Here is a 20,182-nt window from a genome sequence, read left to right as displayed (position 1 = left end):
AACCTGTTTTCGACTCCGTCTTGGGTTTTTATACATGGGCATAGTCCGCTGGTCAAGGTCCATTCAAGGTCCTACAGTCTCTGTAAAAGAAACGATGCGCTCCATATGGGATGTCACCAAGCCCATTCATATAATTTATATCTGCCGGCCCATGATTCACTCATATCCACGCCCCGTCAACCTGGTACACACTCCCACTCACAAACGTGCTTTCAGGACCCAACAAGAAGACAATGACATTCGCCGTCTCCTCCGCCGTGCCCTGTCTCCTGAAAGCAGAGGGGTCATCAAACGGTGCGTCCTTGGCCCTGCCCACAAAATCCCAATTCTTCTGCATGAGGGGCGTGTACACGGCGCCGGGGGCGACCGCGTTGACGCGAATTTCGCGGTCGCCGTTTTCCAGGGCCGCGGCCTTGGTGAGGCCGACGATGCCGTGTTTACTGGCATCATAGGCGGCGTGCTTTGCGAAGCCTAGCGGGGCGTTAGCAAGATGGACGTATTTTGGAGGAAATGGAGTCGCGGGAGGGGGGAGGGGGGAAGAACCAGCCTTTTAGGCCGTGGATGGACGAGACGTTGACGATTGACCCGCCGTCGACGACGTTGCGCAGCTCGGCTCGCAGGCAATACATTGTGCCCGTCAAGTTGACGCCGATAATCTTGTCCCACTCGTCGTCGTCCAACTCTGCAACGGAGGCAATGCCGTGGCCCTTGCCGATGACGCCGGCGACGTTGGCGGCGCCGTCTAGGCGGCCGTATTTGTCGACAATGGACGTGACCCAGCTGTCCACCTGGGTTCGCTTGGAGACGTCTACTTTGGTCGTCATATGCGGTGCCCCCAGACCAGAGAAGAACTTTTCGGCGTCTTGGATGGCCTCTGGGTCAATGTCTGCAATGCACACGGTTGCGCCTTTGCGGGAGAGCAGCTGCGCTGTGGCGAGCCCGATGCCGCTTGCGCCGCCGGTGATGGCGTATACTTTGCCGCGTAGAGGGGTGTAGGATGCCCCGTTTGCTTGGGTCATGGCCGAGGAGGAGGCCGTAGGAATAGGAATGGGAGGAGTGGTGTCTTGGATGCGTTGGCGTTTAGGAGGGTTCAAGGGCTCGCCGTCGGCGTGTTCTGTTTTGACGCCGGCCATGGGATGATGTCGCAGGAGGTGGAAGAAAATCAGGGCATGAGAGCTTTTTGGGGAACAGTGAAATGTGATAGTTCACTCTTAGATGACACCAAGCCCATATATAGCGTTCCAGGAAACGGTTTCTCCTGGAAGGGTGGGTATATTGCCGATGATGGGAGTACGAAGACTACACAGCGCAAGACACGTTTCGATTTCAAGTTGGTTTGGAATGAGAATCGACTTTCCCGAGTGGATGGGAGCGAGTTGCTGGCGCCGACATTTCTACCGAGCCGCGAGGTGGCTGGCGGGATGTGGTGTCACGATATCAATTTGAGGGGCCGCAGGTGATGCTCAAATTCCATTGTCCTGTCTGGTTAAAGCCGGCGGGATGCAGATGCTTTCGTTGTTTTGCGTCGGGTGCAATTTATTAGAATAGGATTGGCTGCATCAGACTTCCTTTGTTGGAGATCGAGTGGGGTTTTCCCCACGTACAGCGGCCGATGGCGCCTCACCGGGTGCCGTCGGGATGATGAAAAGTCTCAGGCGCTTGTTTAAATACCCGACGGCAGATAGGTGAGTGACAGGCAAGATTAAGTTGATGCTTATCAACTCCATCGTGCCGCGGCGGCGGATAGATGTGCTCCAGGTTCTGAACATGATAACATGTTGCTTGACTGGAAAATGGTACCTAGTTATGTCTGACTCGGGAACGGCCGTTGACGTCTCTTGTTACGCTTCTTCCGCCGGCCTTGGAGGGGGCATGGAGCAAACCCAGACATTGGCTCGGCCCAGCCAGCATCGTTTCCATCGAGTATGACGCCTTATTCCACCAGACACCGATAGTGTGGGCCCGTGCCGCTATGGTGTAGTTTAGCCGTGAAAATTGCGCATCTCAGCACATGGAAGTTTGCCGTCGCCGAGTCAAACGGACGGGCTGTTCCGCCTCGCCAAGTCAGACGAACTAATTGAGGGGTTTGGGCTGCCCAAAAGACGAGCTATACCAGACTCTTATGAGCCCTGTATCATTATCACAATCTTTCTGGGCTTGATAAAATCTGCAGGGCTTGCAGGCATTGGGCCTCTTGCATCGATATGACATACCGAGTCCATTCCATCGTCCCTTAGCGACATTGCCTGGTACTACCAGCCGCGGGGGCCTTGGTACTATTACCTGGGCCTGGCATCTGAAAGGCTTCCGAGCCTCTCGCCATAGAGTTTAGGCTCCGGATTCCGCTGATATTATGCCATGGACCTTCACTCGGCCTCTCGGAAAGCCAACGATCCATGGGAGTAGCAGAGGTTGCTTGACAGGTCATGTATGTCTCATCAGACGATAGACTGGGATATCTATTAGTGACTTTGGCATTCCAATTATTCCAAGAGTCTATAGATGCTTACGGCCTCGGAATCGTAGTCATATCACCCAAGGGCTTGGTTGCCTCGCCGATATTGCTCCATGTTGATGTTGTTCCGGTAGTGCACGTGTCAACAGAGGGTTTGAAGAAATACCGTTATATATGAACTATTAGTTTGAAACAAATGCCGAATTGGTTATATACTATCCATACTTATATATGTGCAGTAACTATGCTGCAGCTTCAACAGGCTGGGACCATTGCCTTTAGCCATGGATTTTTCCATGGCCTCCTGGACAGTCCACGTTCCATGGTTTAATCTACCAGTGCAAATTGATACCATGAGGGGCGAATAATTCACATTTAGCTATATGGCCCCGGAATTAATGACCCCAAAGTTGGGCTTCGACGTGAGGGCAAATGTTGTGGGCGTAGACAAGATGTGGCCCCAGATAAACTGGCCCCAATGCCCTGTGACTTGACGACTGGTTAACGGCTTGTAACAGCGACATGCTCCAGTACGGCCCCGTCGGTTTAGTGTTTACATATCTTTAAACCGGCTGTCCAGTACATGATGTTGTATAATCGTAATGTAGAGTTGGCTCACTTGGCTTGTTATCCTACACAATTGCACCAGAAAACTACTCCTCGAACCATACTATTTGGGTATTAAGAGCCAGACTGAATCCATTAAAGCGTACTTTGTCTCTTGTAGTATTTTTGTCCTGCGTCCCTGTCTCTTGTTCTTCTGGCCAAGTTAGAGGCCTCTTTTGGGCCTGCTGGATGTGACGATTTCTGTCCAAGTACCTCTGCGTAAGTCAACGGAACTGGCCCCAGGATCAAAATTTTGTGGCGTGTGCTGATTTGCCAGCATCTTGAGACAAATGTTGCTGCCAGCCTCACTCTCTGCAAGTCGCTTCAGAAGGTGGCCCCAATCGGGACAACGGTGAGACTAGCTACATGGAAAATGGCCCCAAATTGGTAGAGAGTACTTTTGAGGTACATCTGCTCAAGACACTGGGGCGAATTGATCTCTTTGCGTCTTGACAAATACGCAGTCGACCTGGAGGAGCATGTACTCGTCTTTGAGGCTTCGACGGTACCCCTGGGGCCGATTTGTTCAGCAGGTCAGCTCCCTGACCAGCCAACTACCAATATGAATAAATCCGGACACGGGTATAATAACTGCCTTGGTACCCCGATGAGAGGGTTGGCTTTTCCCTTGGCACCTATCGACCCCTTTTTCTCGGCACCCACCCGTTGCTTTCGACTACTCAACAAACTAGGCATCGCACAATGTGACTTGGGGGCGTCCCGTCGGGTTCCTCTACATCGCCACTGACTTTAATATACCATCAACATAGAATTAATATAAAGACAAAACATATAATTCCATCATCGCAAGATAACTATGGGCCTGGGACCGGGGTGGTGCCGTCACCATTGGCCGTGGGGAGCAGTTGGGCCGAAGGAGGTGCCTCTGATACGCAACGGGGATAGGGATTCGTACTTGGTCTATTTTGACCACATTGGCTCTTTTCCTCTTTTTATTTCATCTCCTCTGCGGTGGCGCGGAGCCGTCCCTCGTCACAACGGTCGGGTTGATGCCGACGTTTGTGCCGGTAAGACGATCAGGGTCAGGCCCTCACCAAGTTTGCCAAGAAGACAATTACGGCTTCGAAGAGTCTCTTTCTTACTTAAAAGCGACGGATATTGACCCCTCATGGATATCCAATGACGTTACTTCTCCGTGCTGCTCGCTGCCTGATAAATTTGACCCGAGCTCACGCCTTGGATACCATGGTGGTGAACATGACCCATATTCACTTTGCGCCCTCGGGGACTTGCATCGTAGCAAGCAGCAGTTACTGGCAGAGTCTGTAATAATGTCCGAGATTAACTTTGTGTCACAGTCGGAATTCCAGCTAGTCTCCATTCCCACAAATGCCAAGAGCACAACTATTCTTGACGGGCATGGTCAGTCCTCTATATCCGAGGCATCTGATCAGGGTGCTCGACTACAGCTTCACACCTTGCACAATACGCTGGTCTTTCACCAAAGATCTGAGCGAGCGGCTTCTCATCCTCCGATGAGGAACGAGTCTTGCGCCCTGACAGTCTGCCAGGAGAACAGTGCAGCGGCAGCGGCAGCGGTCCTTCCTCTATTTTCAGTACACCTTTGTCTTCAGAATCGACTGCCAACTCCCTTACCATGCGCCACGCGGAGCAAAATATGTTAGCCCAAGCGCCGAGCCGCTGTCAGTACAGTTGCCAACGCGGATGCGACAAGGTGTTCGAGAGCTCCAAAGACTTGGATCGACACTACGCGACGAGAGCACATGCAACAGCTAGTCGTGACTTGTATATATGTCGAGACGGCTATTTCAATTCTCGGAAGAATCACTACTGTCGACATTTGGCCCAAATGTCATGCCTACCTCAACGCCCTTATTTCAAATGCATTTGTTCCGAACGACCAAGGGGAGATGATATGAATGAGCATCGGGCACACGTAAAATTGTGCAAAGCAGGGCGACGACATGTGGACGGCCAAGAAAGACGGTGTTGAAAACATCTCTGGCCACGGCTGGCTACACTGGTTCCCCCAACAATGATGAAGCTTCTTTCAAGCTAGCATAGTCGATTGCCTATCGGCCTCCATTGAACGATAGCTAAGATGGAATTCATTTGCTGGTTTGTAACAGAAATCGGTTATTGGATTGTGCCTATTTGCAACTTGCACGAGGCAGCCTTCTCTATCTGACTTGATGAGCTATGGTATGGCCATGATTGGTTATGGCATACCTTTGCTCGCTGAATATTACGCAGAATTTTCCTTTCACCCCTTCACCCTTTTTATCTTGTCCTATATTCGTTGCTATGCGGCTATCCCTTCCTGGTATTCTTTGGGTAAGCTTAAATCTCTCTGTCAAATTCAATAACCGCACGGGAAAGTGTTACAAGTGTTATTTACAATCTTCGCAGTTAAAATGGGGGATGAGTTGGGGCTGGCCGCCCACCTCTTCGCCTGGTCAGGACGATGTTGGTTGTCATTAGAATTCGAAGAGTCATCTGATTTGATTGTTTTAGGAGCCAAAATGCAGCTGGTATTGGCCTCGAGCCAACACTCATAGTCGTTACTATACAAAAAAGTGTAATTACTCCTGCTGCCGTGTTGTTCATTTTTATATGGCACGGAGCTTTCCATCGATCCAATATTACGTCCAGTCGGTGTATACCATCTCGTCGGCGTTTATCACTCGGCCGGTATATGCGATATAATCGAGACGTATAGCTCCCGCCTCGGCATATATCTTGTCGGCGTATACCATTTGAGCCGGCATTTATCACGATGTCGGAGATATCGGAAGTTGTTGCTCATGTATTGACACGATGAAGTGGGGTGCCGACGCCCTTTAAAGAGCTGGTGTCCGCGACAACTTGAATTGACATCTTTCGACTCCCGTGTATCCTCAAAACACGACAAATCTTTAAGCAATCAAGCTAGTCGACCAACATTCCCCCCCAAGCTTACACTTCTGCAATGGAATCACTCTCGGCTGCAGCTTATGCGCCTCCTCCGGAGAACGCCATGGCCGGCGTGCCGGCTCACATCGTCGACTTGCTCGACCAGCTCCACGCCGAGTCGTGGGACCAAGAGTCCAAAATCACCCGAGATGACTTCAAGGACCGCACACTGCACGAGGTGATGCGCGACAAGTTCATCGCTCTGGACCAAGACAAGGCGCAGTATGTGTATGCTCTGTGCCGCGCCACCGGGGCGCGAACCATCGTCGAGGCCGGCACCTCGTTTGGCGTCAGCACCATCTATCTCGCTCTCGCCGCCGCTGCCAATGTGTCTGGTGGAGGTAAGCCTGCGAGAGTGATTGCGACGGAGCATGAGCCGACCAAGGCGGCCAGGGCCAGGGAGATCTGGGACAAGTGTGGCAAGCAGGTCGTCGACGTGATTGACCTCCGCGAGGGGGATTTGAGGGAGACACTCAAGGAGGATCTCGAGGACGTGGATCTTTTGCTTCTGGACAGTGAGTTCTTCTTCTCTCAAGTGCTAATAATGGAGCGTTGCCCGGGTGCGAGGCTAATCGTTGCGACAGTCTGGACCCCGATGGTCCTCCCGACGCTGCAGGTCGTTCTGCCCAAGATGAGGCCTGGGGCCGTTGTCATCTCCGACAACACCATCAGCTCGGCTGAGGGGTACAAGGATTTTTTGGAGTATATGCGCGGTCCGCAGAGTCCATTCATCAACCTGACCCTGCCGTATAAGAACGGTCTGGAGATGAGCATTTACGTGCCGAAGCAGTCGTAAATGACCAAGTGCGGCCAGTTCATTTCTACTTGCAAATCATGTTGGATAGTACATGCGTCGGCTTGGCACTTGAAATGCATGATTTTATGTATTGATGCGTACTCGTCTTATTGGCCGTATTTTATGCATCTTGGCAGGACAGCGTTGGGCAAAACCATCATTTCTGGGCCAAGGGCATTTATTCACGTATTTGCACTATTGAATACATGCAGATTTATTCCTTGCTGCATCCTCTTCAACGGCATCAGCCATGTCTCCCAGCGTATCAAACTTCCAATCATAAATCTCATCCGCTCTGTTCCCCATTGTTGCACCTGGCCTCACGATCCAACTCGACTTGATTCCTGCCCTTTTCGCGGGCTGATGATCGTGGAACTGGCTCTGCGCCGTTTGTATAATCTGGTCCTTTTCGACGCCAAACCTGTCCTTGACCTCGCGGATCATGTAGTCAAAGTTTGCAAGGTCAGGCTTGTAGCTGCCGACATCTTGGGCCGTAATGATGAGATGGAAAGGGAAGCCCTGCAATGGCCCCGCGTTGGTCCTGGCAAATGATTCACGATCCACGTTGGACAAGATGACGAGCTTGTAGTATTTCGAAAGGCGGCTCAGGGCGGCTACGGAGTCGGGGAATGCGGGCCATTGGCCGACTGATGCGCCGAAAGTGTCGCTTTCTTCTGCGCTCGGGTCCTTTAGACCCAATCTGGCAGCAACTTGGGGGTGGACGGCGGCCAAGAGTTTGTCATATGTCAAGTCTGGTGTCTTGGCTTGCTGGGCGGCTTCGCATTCGTGGTAGACTGCGAGAAGCTCCTTGCGTGACCGTGAGGCATTGTTGGCGTCGAGGAGGGGTTGCAGAGCGTTGACGACACCGGTTTCCCAGTCTATTATGGTGCCGTAGCAGTCAAAGGTGAGGACTCTGTAGTCGGAGAGCTTGGCCATGGTACTTGTGAGGGGTCGGGTGGACTGAAGTGCATGTTCAGAACAGCGGTGTTCTTGTATAATATAGACGTCAAGTGTTGAGGTCATGGGTGCGGACCATGTCAGTGTATGGAACCTTCGGGAAGGCGGTTTCAGCCCTTCATATGACAAGCGGACGGCCCAGTGCCAATACATGCCGATGGCAGGCTTGCCTGGCGCGCCCTGTGTCCATCCGCCAAGCCTTACCCCACCATTTCATCAAGGAACATTGAACAGAGGAACTGGCACTGGGTGTCACTCCGATCTTGCCCGTCGAGACCCGGTCCGAGATCCGGTTCCGGTTCCGGTCTCGCGTCCTGCGGAAGGACCAAAGCTACCAAGCGCAAAACGCTGCTACGCAAGAGACTAAAAGGCGGTTGACGAGTTTGTGGCTGCTCTTGCGCCCAAAGAAGAGATTCTTAACTAAATCACATGCAGGAATACCGCACACGCAAATGGTGTAAAAGACGAACACCAGACGCTTTCCACATATCGACAAACGCGCCCCTGGCCTTGGAGTATACAATGGGGCTAGAGAATCTACGCTGTGCTGGCTCATGATCGTTATACCGTAGACTGTACTTCTGTAGATCCGTTCCAGCCTATCGTCACGCTGTCAATCTGCCGGCAGGGCTGCGGAACACTCTGGCGCGTGCAGGGTGTGGTGATGCAAGCAAAGTCGCGCGGCGGCTCTGGTGACATTGCATCACAAGACGGTGACGCTACATGCCTCCATTATATGTGTGGAAGAATTTGATTACAAGTCCTACCAAGCGGGGCGTCTTTAAAACCTGGCATTGGGCCCGTGCGGTAAAGGAAAAGGGGACCAATACTATTGTGCCACTGACCAAGAGGCCTCATCTCTTTAAAGCATCCATGAGTCGAGCTGTGGTTTAATGTCCTGGTACGTGTCACTAATCCAGACCGATATACAATTGCCATCTACGTATATACTATCAATTGATGTCTAGCAGCTTGTGAAGCGCTTCCTGATCGTCTCCATCTAGTCTATACTAGCATCTATCGGAATTCCAGCCTGCTTCACTTCAGACCCTGCCGAGGGTAGGCATGAGCTTCACCAGAATGCACTGCCTGGTTTCTTGTGATTCTGCATTGCCCGGACTATCACATCATTATGAGTGATCAGAGCCCACTTCCTGATTGTAATTGTTATTACACTGACGTTGAGCAGGGTCAGACTGGCTGCTCCATGGCCAATCAGTTCCGAGTGCTCCAATCAGTTCATCCCAGGACTCTCAAGCGCGTTACTTTGCAGCTCGAGTGTTGCGTCCGTTATCTTTACCCCGCTATAATGTAGTATTCTGTTCCGCCATGATTGACTAACCACGTATCATGTTTTCATTGCAATAGTTCTTTGCATACTGCAAGGCATCCATATACCAACATAGCGATATGATATGTAATATCTAGTAGATGGACCTGGAGAGGCCCCCCCCTGTATAGCGTTACACTTGTTGGGCATATAAGTGCAGATGGCATTCCCTCACATTTCTTGCCCAGGGCAGCATCCGACATGCCCTACCATCAAATCTGTTCTGCATTCCAATAATCTCGAACTGGGTAAAACATCGCTCTCATAGCTCCACTCTCTTAACTCTCAACCGCTGTTATATCCCTACACGATGGGGGTCGTCTTTATACTACTGGGAATTGCTTGTGTAGCGCTTTATTTCTTCCTCCATGGCCGTCTCCGAGGAAACACTCGTCTGCCTCTCCCGCCAGGTCCGACGGGCCTACCGATTGTAGGCAATATTCTCTCCTTGCCGCCCAGCGGGGTTCCGGAGTATCAACACTGGCTGAAGTTTAAGGACTTATACGGCCCCATTAGCTCTGTTACCATACTAGGTCAAACTACAATCATTCTTCATGGGAAAAAAGAAGTTGAAGATTTACTGGAGAATATGTCCACAAAGACCTCGGACCGGCCGCTATCCATCTTCGCCAATATGGCTGGATTCGATAGATTCTTGTCTTTTAAGCCGTATAATGCGAGTTGGCGCCAGCACCGCAAGATGATGCATCAGTCTCTTGGAACGGAAAAGCTGTCGGCTCAATATGACAGTGTCCAAAACCTGGAATCAGGACGACTCCTTCTACGAATACTGGCCGAGCCAAGAAACCTCATTCAACATTTTCAAACGTACGTTGATTAATTCTACAAGGATTAATGTATGAAACTAATAAATGATTTAGCCAAGCAGCTGCCATTATCCTACGCATAACATACGGCTACGCCACTGAGCCTCACAGCTCAGATCCCTTGGTTGGCATAATTGAACAGATGATGGATAACTTGTCCAAGACTTTTGTGCCGCTTTCATGGGTTGTCGATATAATTCCAGCGCTAAGATTTCTACCCAACTACATGCCTGGCATATCATTCAAGGCTACAGCCAGACGATGGTACGCAATCAATGATTTTGTTACTCGCGTACCGTATTTGTTTGTACGGCAACAAATGGTTCAAGGAAATCACCGACTATCCCTCGTCTCCAACTTTCTCAGCGACGGCATGAAAAACGACGGAGGGGCAAACATCGACCCCGACACTGAGAACACCATCATGGCAGTAGCTGGACAAATCTACGGCGCCGCTGCAGATACTACCATATCGGTCCTGAGCGCCTTTGTCCTGGCCATGGTAATGTTTCCCGAGGTCCAACACAAGGCACAAAAGGAAATCGATACCATGATTGGAAGTCGGCTTCCCGAGTTTACAGACAGGGAATGCCTGCCATATGTTTCGGCAGTTATCAAGGAGGCTACGCGATGGTTTCCGATTACCCCAATTATTCCGCCTCATGCAGCTAATACCGAGATACACTACAAAGGATATCGTATCCCCAAAGGATCATGTATAATTGCCTCCAACTGGTGGCTGCTTCGTGATCCTGCGACATACCATGATCCAGATTCGTTTAATCCTGAGCGGTTTCTCATACGAAACGAGCCTGATCCGGCGACTGTCGTATTCGGCTTTGGACGCAGAATCTGCCCCGGTCGATTCTTTGCTGACAAAAGCTTGTTTTTGACAATATCACGCATATTGGCACTGTTTACTATTAGCAAGGACGTAGGAGAGGCTAGGCTTAAACTCACCCCGGGATTGATTGCGCACCCCGAAGAGTTTCCGTTTAAAATTGCACCTAGGAGTCAATTACATGCTGAACGAGTTAGGGATATAGAGAAGAACAGCCCATGGGAACAAGGAGATGCTAGCCTTCTTAGAATGAAATAACTAGTAGCAGATAAATTTCTCGCCGCTTAGCGGACGGCTATTAGAATTCTGTTGTACGTATCGCTAAAAAGCAACGCATTCTTCTCTGGAGCCTAGTGATATTTGGTAATTTAGATGAAAGGGCTTTTTGACGGCGCCGTTACTTAAGTAAGTGCGGTTTACAAAGCCGGGGGTAGTAGTATGTCTTGTTGCTTTTATTGTGAAAATTTTGAATTGGGTTTTTTTCAATTAATCTCGATAATGGTGCTACATCAGGTGACACAACGGGTTGGCCGTACCTAGGCTAGGAAATCGCAATAACCCACGTAATACGCCATGACTTGTTATTTTTATAAATCAACACAAAATCTCCCAAGAATTTGATATCGGCTAGATAGGTAATTGTGTGATATTTATCATGTGTAACTAGACGTTACACTAAGCCTGGTCTTAGACTCTTGGATAAGCGATTAGCCTGGCTTGTGTCTAGGAACCGCTTGGTCATTATTCGGGACCATGGGGTCAACATATCATCACGTTGTTTGAACACCGGAGTAATGCTCAACTTCACGAATGGGACTGGTCAATACCGAAATAACATATATTGACTCAAGGAGATAAAGTAACAAATGCAGCAAAGATCGCGACCTTTATAGTCGCTCAAGGTCCCTCACATGTCGTGTAGCTACGCACAATGTCCAGTTGGTTCATGTTCATACCCTAGTGATCCAGATACTAGTCCCGGTAACAGAATAGAATTTGACATAATCCACCTCTGACCATCAATCTCAAGGATGGTACTTAGATTGTAGGTTGGTGAAGAAACACTGCGGTTTGGGGACAGTGCGTCGGGTAGGATTTACTCCTTGTCCAGTTATTCCTGTATATATTAGCGTTGCGAAAATAAGGAGATTCGTGTGGAGAATTTACCTGAATGGGATGTAAATGAGTTGAAGAATTGACATGTTCTCCCGAGATGTCGACGCGGTAGTCACCGACGGCATCGATGTGCAAGTTCACCTTATAAGGTACCTTGGTTGGCATAAACATGCTGCGCTTCCTAAGACGCCCAGTAGATTCGATGGACAAGACTCCGATAGACTCGACACCATCTGGGTATACTTGTAAGTATAATAGCCCGCGGATTTTCTCACTATTTCTTCAACACCAATCACGTACCTCCTGTGGTGTTAGGTAAGTATCTTGAGTCATTATCGGACCTGAAAACTTCCACATTCCACAGTTTGTTGCCTTTGTATTTTATGGATTTGACGAAAGTTTTGCTAAACTCCTGGCCTGTGGTCCTCTTTTGACCTCTCCTAAGCAACCAATGAATCTCAGTGCCTTGAGGAAGCTTTTCGTTGTCTTCCTTCTCTACGACTCCAATATTGACTCGTGCGATCCGGGTCTGAAGAACGTTTTGTCGTTGATTCATAAGAAGGCCATACACTACGGCTAATTGAGGCTTGGGACAAACGTGGACTGTCGCTCCATTGACCCATCGAGGCCCTTTTTTTGAGATCCAATCTTTAAGCTCGGTCAACATGTACTTGGAGCCTCCTAAACCGCCTGATAAAACGACATGATCCTAGAAACTACGGTTAGCAAAGCTTGCTGTGAAGGCCGATTAACTCACCACTTGTTTCTGCACGCCGTCCCGGAAGTTATTTAACGCATCATCAGTACATATTGCAATTTTATTAAACTGAGAGTCAAAGAACCTCTCTAGTTCTCTCCTGTTATATAGTTAGCATGACGAGACTGTGACTCATTGCTAGGAAAAACCAGGTAGATCTCACCTCGGCAAAGTTATCGTGGTTTTCTCCCCATTCCTCCCGTGGATGTTACACAAACCATTGCGTGGGATTGGAATTTCAAGCATATTGGGCTGTTTTGGAATCCCAAGTCTGAGTTTCTGGTGTTGAAACGGATTGCCTTGGGACATTTCATGAGAAATGCGTTTGAGTTGAGCATTCTTAGATCCACCAAGCTCATCGGCAGCAAATCGCTCAAAATCCTTATCAATCCACATGGAACCACTGTCAACCCCCTTGACCTGTTGTAAAAGCTTTATTTTGTGTGGTTCGAGCGCTTCAACCTCAACAAAGGCAATGTCAGTGGTTCCGCCGCCCATATCGATGGACAGAATGGTGTCATTCTTGTTGAAACTGCCATCTTGGAGCATACAAAGGGCATATACCGATGCCGCTTCAGCCTCAGTCAGGCCCAAGATAATTTGATGATTCCTTTCTCTACCAAAGCCGGCCTTGTTGACGATGTCCCTGAAGGCAGCTCTTTGACCCCAGTCCCATGTCGTCGGGACGCTGAAGATGAAGTCAATTTTACAGTCACCCCAGCTCTTGTGCGAAAAGGGATCGATTTCAAATTGATCAATAGTAAAGGCGGAGGCGGACAGATGGCGACAGATGTGGTCATAAAGATGGCCTAGATAGTCTTTGGCAATCCTCAACGCCCTGTCAGCAGAGTCGGGCGCCCAGCTAACACCGCACTCATGAGCCTTCCTAAGTTGAGCCTGGTCAAGATACATTTTAAAGGCCCTCCATTTATCCTCTTCGTACATGTTCTGACAATCGGAGCCCCATTTTCCCGGCTCATGTTTGGCTAGGATAGTCGGAAACTTCTGAGCAACAGGATCGCCCGGAAGCACATGGATCCTGGAATCCGGCCCAGTTGGAACCATCCAAGCGACCCCTACGCCGTGGTCAGAAAGTCATGGAGAAGGCATAGGGTAGGAATAACGCACCAGTGAATGTCGTTCCGAAATCGATGGCGATACACACGTCAGTTTGTCTAGTGGAGTGCATGTTGGATAGGTTGATCGCTAATGAGAAGCAAGTATAGGTAATACGAGTGATGGTGCTGTGATGTGAAAGAGGCCGTCTAAAAGATGAGAAGGACGCAATGGCAACTGAATAGCAGCAGGTGGTTGTGTCTGAGGTTTGGGGGATTGTAGTGGCATCTTGGACAAACTATATAGTAGAAAAGGAGCGAGGAAGAGCGTATAACCATTGGCAACCTGATGAATTGAGGCCATGCCGGACAAAATTCTGTTTGCTTGTTTCGGGTGCCCGCCTGGCCGGCAGCAATGAGGCTGTGGATGGCGTTGTTTGTAGCATGTATGTAGTCTGGTGGCTTAAAGATATTGACCTGGTTGGCAATTGTGACAACATGCAGACCAGACATCAAGTATACTCACTCCCCCTTGTTTATCGTATACTATACTGTACACACCCAGCCAGCCGGGTAGGCGTGACGAGTACACCACATGCAGGCATGGGCGCCAGGCAGCTCCGACACGGCGCCTCGAGTCTGGTGCCCAATAACTGATTGGCTCGTGGGCTTGATTCAATATTTCAGGCCGTTTTTATGGCTGAAACAGTGGAAATGGTAGCTGAGGTGATGAATGGATCCATGCTCCAGCCATCCGCACAGCACGAGGGCGCTGGGGGGTGAATGTGATCCGGGCGTGAAGTAGACAATTGCAAAAAGCCGTAAATAGATTCCAGATCCGCAGCATGTCTAAAAGGGGACACAGGTCCTTTGTTCCGAGTAGCAGGGCAGGTGGCTTCACACGCTGTTGTGAGACCCTTCACGTCTTCTATTTCTTCTGCCTTTCGTCTTATTTTTTTTTTTTTTTTTTCGTTTTCGTTAACAGCCCGGCCGCATATAATCTGGACCATCAAACCAGCTACGATGACTACTACCGTATATTTTCCCATCACTCTTTCTGAATCCGCAGTGGCTGTTTGGACGCCAGAAGCCTCGCAAACTGTCCCTGCTGGTTCTACACATCCCATCTCTTTGCCAACGTCTTGTCCTGTACTTACTGATGGGAGAAATTCCCATGTTATCGGAACAGCGGCATCGCCGACCGTTGTGACAGACACGACGTCGGCAGCGGGCCAACCTGTGTCCATGGCGATATCATACCGATGCGAATACAATGTTACCGAGCTAACGTCAACAACAGCAACGAAAGCCTCGGGAGTTTCGAATGATGCTGCCTCAAAAATAGTCATTGGAACCCTGGCTGGAGTTGCGGCCCTGTTGGCTATGGCAGGGCTTTTGGGATACTACTTTATGAGACGAAGTCGGGCGCGTCATGTCCAGCAGACGCGTGACAGCCTACAACGTCGCAAGGGGGCGGCATTTACAGGCTTCATGAAACATTTTCTCCTGCAAGGTGCTCATGTAGGCTGGGGTCAAATTCGGAAAGATTTCGAAGAAATGCAAAGCTGCTTCCATGACGTTGTCCGTGCAGGGTTCGATCACCAGAAAGTCATTCCGAATTCTATTTCCCTAAATAAGTCACTTGAGCCTCTTGGTCTAAGCGAGGATAGTCGCAACTTGATCTGTGAGCTGGTTACTGAGCCTCGTACCCGCCACATTGCGATACGCCATTTGCTTGCGTGGGCGATATTTTCTAATCTGGATATCCGTTCAGTCGGGCCGCTCTCTCTCCTACACCCTGCGATTAAAAACTTCATGCTGTATGTTCCCGAAAACAAAAGGGATCCGAAGGATTATTTGGACCCAATGGGCGATGGTAAGAGACTTCTGCCGTTAGCATGGGGGAGAAATTGTGCTGACTCGTATTCGTGGAATTCAGAAGACATCATTCAAAATGCTTGGAGACAACTTTCCGCTGTGTTGTTGCAGGAAAGAACATTCGTCACGATGAACCATCACCTCTATGACGAATTCAATCCTCATCTTGACTCCCAGGTCGAAGCTCTGGTGAATGCGCTTTCCGGCTTCTTCGACCATTTACCCAAGTTAGATGGGGTCTTTGTGTACGGATGGACGCCTGCTCTACGTTCTATGATTTCGAGAAGCGCACACCTGGGCTACATACTCGCCTCTGATCCGGGTAATTGGGAGATAAGGATTCCGCCGCCATCGCCAAACTATGGAATTTGTGTCTTCCCGGGTCTAACTTTACTGAGCGACAATGATCGGGATCCCTTGGACCGGCCTCAAGTTTTCATAATGCCCGAGATGGAAAAAGTCGACCATGTTGGAAAAGCTGACCGAGGTAATAACGCCGAGGCACATACCGATACGAGCACACTAGGCAGAGACGAATGAAGAGGCACCATTGCAGGGAGGCACAACGAGTGAGTCGAGGGGCTAGTTATGAAGTTGTATAAAACATGCAAAGGCAATCTGGGCACGGAAGACTTTGTATATGCCACTTCATGCTGTGGATGGATATATGAAAGTATTGTCTAGATCATATCGTCTTCCGAAGTGGTACTTTAGATACTATGACGGGTCGAAATTGTGACTTCAATTATGCAATCAAAGTTGGTCCTTGCACGCATGGCTGAGGGAGAAGATGCACAGACATAATCGCGCAACTAATATAGTATTCATCACATATACCTATCGTGGCATCCTTTTTCCCTCCATCGTAGAGCTTGGTCCTATTGAATCGCAATAGATCCAAAACAGGCCGCGGAAAGGTCCAGCAAGAGCTCATCAGCATACAACAAGCATCAATGGCAAAGACTGAACTGCAAGAGTCAGATGAAGCATGATGAATTCACAATCTAGCTATAGGAAATGCTGGTCTTGATCATGATAGTTCTCATGGAATTGATCCTGAAACACAATCTCTCCTCGTCTCGGCTCAGGGAAAATCCTAAAAATCCTACTCAACTCCATATCTCTTGCGCTCAGCAACCCAGTCCACTGTTCCGTCTTCGTTGATGCTGGTCCCAGCTGGAGTGAGGGCTTTGAGTATCTTGGAATCAAGTGCCGTAAAGGTGGTTGAATCAACAAAGAACGCGCAGTCTCTATAGTTGTGAATACCAAAGCTCAGGGTCCCGTACATCTCCCGACCGCGGTTCTTAAGCTGAGGCGTCAGAATGCCGCGGAGAGGATGCTCAGGATTGCGCTCATCATCCTTGGCCTCGGCGACTTTGACTGCCTTGTCCCAGAAGCCCTGCCACCTGCTAGTCGCACTCTTCTTGTCCATTCCGACCGGCGGAATCTGCTCCATGAGACTCCGAAATATCAGAGACGTAATGACTTGCTGTTGGTTATGTATTTCGATACTCTGCTGCTGGATAATCCCTTGAGTAATTGCGAGCGCCCCTGTCCGTGAGTCGACAGCCGCGCGCAAGGCTGGTATTATCCATGGCGTGTCGGTTGTCGAAGATGCAATGTTGGCGCCGGTCAAGTAGCAAAGCTGACGCAAATTCTCTCCAATTTGGTTCCAGACACGAAAATAACCATGGTCGACAAATACGAATCCCGCAGTCATTGATTCAATAACATCTCGGTGAATTTCATTTTTTTTACCAACAAGTCTCTTAAAAAGCTGCTCAGAAATCCGAGGGGTCTTCGGCTCAATAGTTTTAAGCATATCTTGGACCTCACTGTCCTTGAAATGAATTGGACCACGGCTATGGACAATGGCGGACCTGTTAGCAACGTAGATTCTGGGGGTGTGTAATAAAAACACATACCAAGTAATCCTAGATGCGGGCGGCCTCATCTCACTTCTCTTTACCACTACATCTTGAATCTCGTGCAGTAGATCTTGGTCCAATTGCAATCCCTGAACCTGATTCAGGATACTGCCAAAGTCGACTGCTGGATAGCGTTGATCTCCCGAATCTTCCAAGCACGTCTTGCTTTTATATTTCTTCAAGGCGGCGTCTAGCAGCCTGAGGAAATATGAACCCAGAGTTGAATCGGTAGCCATGTATGCAGCGAGATTCTGATACCGGTGTGCTAAAAGAAATTGCTCGACAGCCTTTAAGAAAACATTTCCGCTGGTCAAGAATTCCGTCAGAGCTCCCTTTAGGTGTTTCATTTCGGAACCGCGCTCGCTTGAGCTTGTAGCTGTAAGTTCGTCCAGGAACGGATGCTCGTCGACCAGGTGCTGTAACTCCTTGCCCGTGGAGACTCTTAGAAGGCAAGTAAGGGCTTCAGCCAAGTTGGAAAGATCAGATTTTGTTTGTACCGACATTACGTCTAGATTGCTTCACTAGGGGATGAAATAGTGTGGGACAGTGTGAATTGCCTTGCGGGGAGGAAATCAATACAAGGTAGGGAGCAAATTGAGAGTATTGAGGTGCGGCGAAACGTTTGAAGGCTAGAGATTTGCAGGAAAATGAGGATATGAGCCAAGGAATCATATTGAGGGTATTCAAGATATATATACACATACGGAATGTCTTGCAAAGTCAACATCTCCCCCCCACGCACAAAACACTCAATAATCCTTAGGATCCGGATCTACCCTTGCCTGACGATCTGTAGTGATGATTCACGCAGGAGCGACATAGCCTCGCAAATGATTATTGTATTGCTAACAAGCCCCTCGTCAATGTTATCTGCCAGGTGCATATACAAGGCCGCCAGTCGACATAGTACTAGTGTCTTCACCGTGACTCCCTCTTGAGTCTCGACTGCCGCAGCAAACTGTCGCGGGGGCCGAAGCGCCATAATGGGTCGCCGGCGTGGTCTATAGGAGAAAATAGAATGCCTCAACCCTTCTAGAATCGACGACGGGGTGCGGTAGTGACCGGGCTGTAGGCTGAGCCTGGAGTTCAGATTTTAATAGCACGGGTTGCAGGCTGCAATATTAGCAAACATACGCCAGTACAGCAAGGTGGTACGACGCCAATACGACTCGAGACCCGCGGAAGCGCTCAATACATATGTCTCCGGTGAGACAAATGAAAATCATGCAGAATATATCTTTTCAACGATAGTACGGCCAAGCGGTGAAAGCTAGTTGCCGACTAACGGTGCACAAGCTATGGAAATAAGCACCAAGTTTCAAGTTGCTTAACTAACCAGATCTGGGCGCCTGGGATGGCGTTATACCAACCTCTGTGCTTGGGCTCGTGAATGCAATATGCGGACACTTGATTGTATCAGGGCAGGGGCACACAGGAAGCAGTCTGGTAGTACTTAAACTCGGCTTGGCAATCAAGCGCATGGACCTTCCATATCTGAACACTTGAGAAATCAAACGTCCCCTGCCGTAAACAGTGAATTTTTGGCCTCTCTATTGGCTGCCGGCACGACTTGCCAGATCTGGTGCTTACGCGGCCCGAGCCTTTCGGCAGACGAGGGGGCAACACATGCATTTGGAGGGGGGTGTTGCCAGCGTGCAGGCCTTGAATCACGGGGTGCGGGATAGCAAACAATAGGCCCCTCTGGTCTCTTTGGAAGACCTGGCTCATCATTCGGATGACGTGCATTTGCTGATGGAACTTGGAAGCCTAGCGCCAGGGCCAGGATCAGGGCTGCCAGGGGTCGCGGGATGAATTTGATGGCTTGCTCGGTGGGGAGCTGACATGGATAATGACAATCTGGCTTTCAACGTTAATCACTTATCGCACCCTTGACCAGGGGACTTGAATGTTTGGACGGAGCTTGGCTTGTGTTGACTGTCGCTGCGGCCATGTTCTCCCATTGGCCGCGTCTGTGGCAAAGCCATTTCCACCCAGCACTCGATACCATGACAAGTCTTGGTCTGAGCCCTGCCGTGTCACTGTGGAAGTGTCAGTGGCTTGTCCATTTGAGCTGTGGCCCAACGCCGCGAGAGGTGTTGGGCACCTCACTCTTGACCGACTACCAAAGCTTTACCATGGCCTCGTTTGGAGCGCCAATTGATGGAAAGGTGAGCATTCACTGCTGCCAGCCGCTCCCCGCGCATAGCATGAGAGTACACGTAGCAAGGCAAACCTGGTGAGATCAAAGAGCGAAAATCTGCCTCATCGGCCTTTCTTCAGTAAAGTTGTCTTGTGGTGAACAACAAGGGGGTCCGACCTGGTTCCCTGGCTAACATTTAACATTGAAACGTCACGTGCACTACTCTGGTTCAAAGGGCGCAATAATGTTGCTCCGGACCAGCACCCCAGACTCCATCCCAGTTGGCAATTCCCCGCCCGCCCCGCTCCGCTCGCGTAACTGACCCCTACGCCACTTGTGCACTTGCCAGGCAGCAAATCAATTCCATGCCCGCCAAGCTTCGCTTGGGACTGAGAGAAGGAGAGCGACAACTCTCCCGTCCGTCATGGGCATACTGTAGCAAACGTCGCCCGACGTAGTACCATGTTGAAGCATTCCATGAAACACAGATCTCGCAGAGGATGCCTGACTTGCAAGCAAAAACACGTTGGTTGCATCACCTCGCCCCCCCCCCGCCCCCTTC

The 20,182-nt window shown here is 49.8% G+C and overlaps 7 protein-coding genes across 7 annotated transcripts; 3 read left to right on the top strand and 4 right to left on the bottom strand.

Moving 5' to 3' along the window:
• Window positions 1–160: 160 nt before the first annotated feature.
• MAA_01299 (3-oxoacyl-[acyl-carrier-protein] reductase) lies at window positions 161–1,133 on the bottom strand (the record flags this gene model as incomplete). Its single annotated transcript, XM_007819297.1, has 2 exons — window positions 161–440; window positions 544–1,133. 2 exons carry the CDS (start codon window positions 1,131–1,133, stop codon window positions 161–163), a joined length of 870 nt encoding a protein of 289 aa, XP_007817488.1.
• Window positions 1,134–6,011: 4,878 nt separating this feature from the next.
• On the top strand, window positions 6,012–6,791 carry MAA_01298 (O-methyltransferase; the record flags this gene model as incomplete). Its single annotated transcript, XM_007819296.1, has 1 exon — window positions 6,012–6,791. One exon carries the CDS (start codon window positions 6,012–6,014, stop codon window positions 6,789–6,791), a length of 780 nt encoding a protein of 259 aa, XP_007817487.1.
• Window positions 6,792–6,986: 195 nt separating this feature from the next.
• MAA_01297 (haloacid dehalogenase) lies at window positions 6,987–7,727 on the bottom strand (the record flags this gene model as incomplete). Its single annotated transcript, XM_007819295.1, has 1 exon — window positions 6,987–7,727. The coding sequence occupies one exon, from the start codon at window positions 7,725–7,727 to the stop codon at window positions 6,987–6,989; it is 741 nt and encodes a 246-aa protein (XP_007817486.1).
• A 1,661-nt stretch (window positions 7,728–9,388) lies between these two features.
• Window positions 9,389–11,004, top strand: MAA_01296 (Cytochrome P450 CYP620N1; the record flags this gene model as incomplete). Its single annotated transcript, XM_007819294.1, has 2 exons — window positions 9,389–9,906; window positions 9,960–11,004. The coding sequence occupies 2 exons, from the start codon at window positions 9,389–9,391 to the stop codon at window positions 11,002–11,004; spliced, it is 1,563 nt and encodes a 520-aa protein (XP_007817485.1).
• Window positions 11,005–11,857: 853 nt separating this feature from the next.
• On the bottom strand, window positions 11,858–13,808 carry MAA_01295 (Hsp70 family protein; the record flags this gene model as incomplete). Its single annotated transcript, XM_007819293.2, has 6 exons — window positions 11,858–11,863; window positions 11,914–12,095; window positions 12,163–12,571; window positions 12,620–12,719; window positions 12,783–13,695; window positions 13,748–13,808. 6 exons carry the CDS (start codon window positions 13,806–13,808, stop codon window positions 11,858–11,860), a joined length of 1,671 nt encoding a protein of 556 aa, XP_007817484.2.
• Window positions 13,809–14,697: 889 nt separating this feature from the next.
• MAA_01294 (uncharacterized protein) lies at window positions 14,698–16,092 on the top strand (the record flags this gene model as incomplete). Its single annotated transcript, XM_007819292.1, has 1 exon — window positions 14,698–16,092. One exon carries the CDS (start codon window positions 14,698–14,700, stop codon window positions 16,090–16,092), a length of 1,395 nt encoding a protein of 464 aa, XP_007817483.1.
• Window positions 16,093–16,657: 565 nt separating this feature from the next.
• MAA_01293 (uncharacterized protein) lies at window positions 16,658–17,983 on the bottom strand (the record flags this gene model as incomplete). The annotated part of the gene is made up of 2 exons (XM_007819291.1): window positions 16,658–17,432; window positions 17,478–17,983. 2 exons carry the CDS (start codon window positions 17,981–17,983, stop codon window positions 16,658–16,660), a joined length of 1,281 nt encoding a protein of 426 aa, XP_007817482.1.
• Window positions 17,984–20,182: the final 2,199 nt, after the last annotated feature.

The sequence above is a fragment of the Metarhizium robertsii genome (assembly GCF_000187425.2).
Source record: "Metarhizium robertsii ARSEF 23 chromosome Unknown MAA_Scf_13, whole genome shotgun sequence".
In the NCBI taxonomy this organism is placed as follows: Eukaryota; Fungi; Ascomycota; class Sordariomycetes; order Hypocreales; family Clavicipitaceae; genus Metarhizium; species Metarhizium robertsii.
The sequence above is the reverse complement of the archived record's forward strand: the minus strand, read 5'-3'. Positions and strand labels throughout refer to the sequence as shown.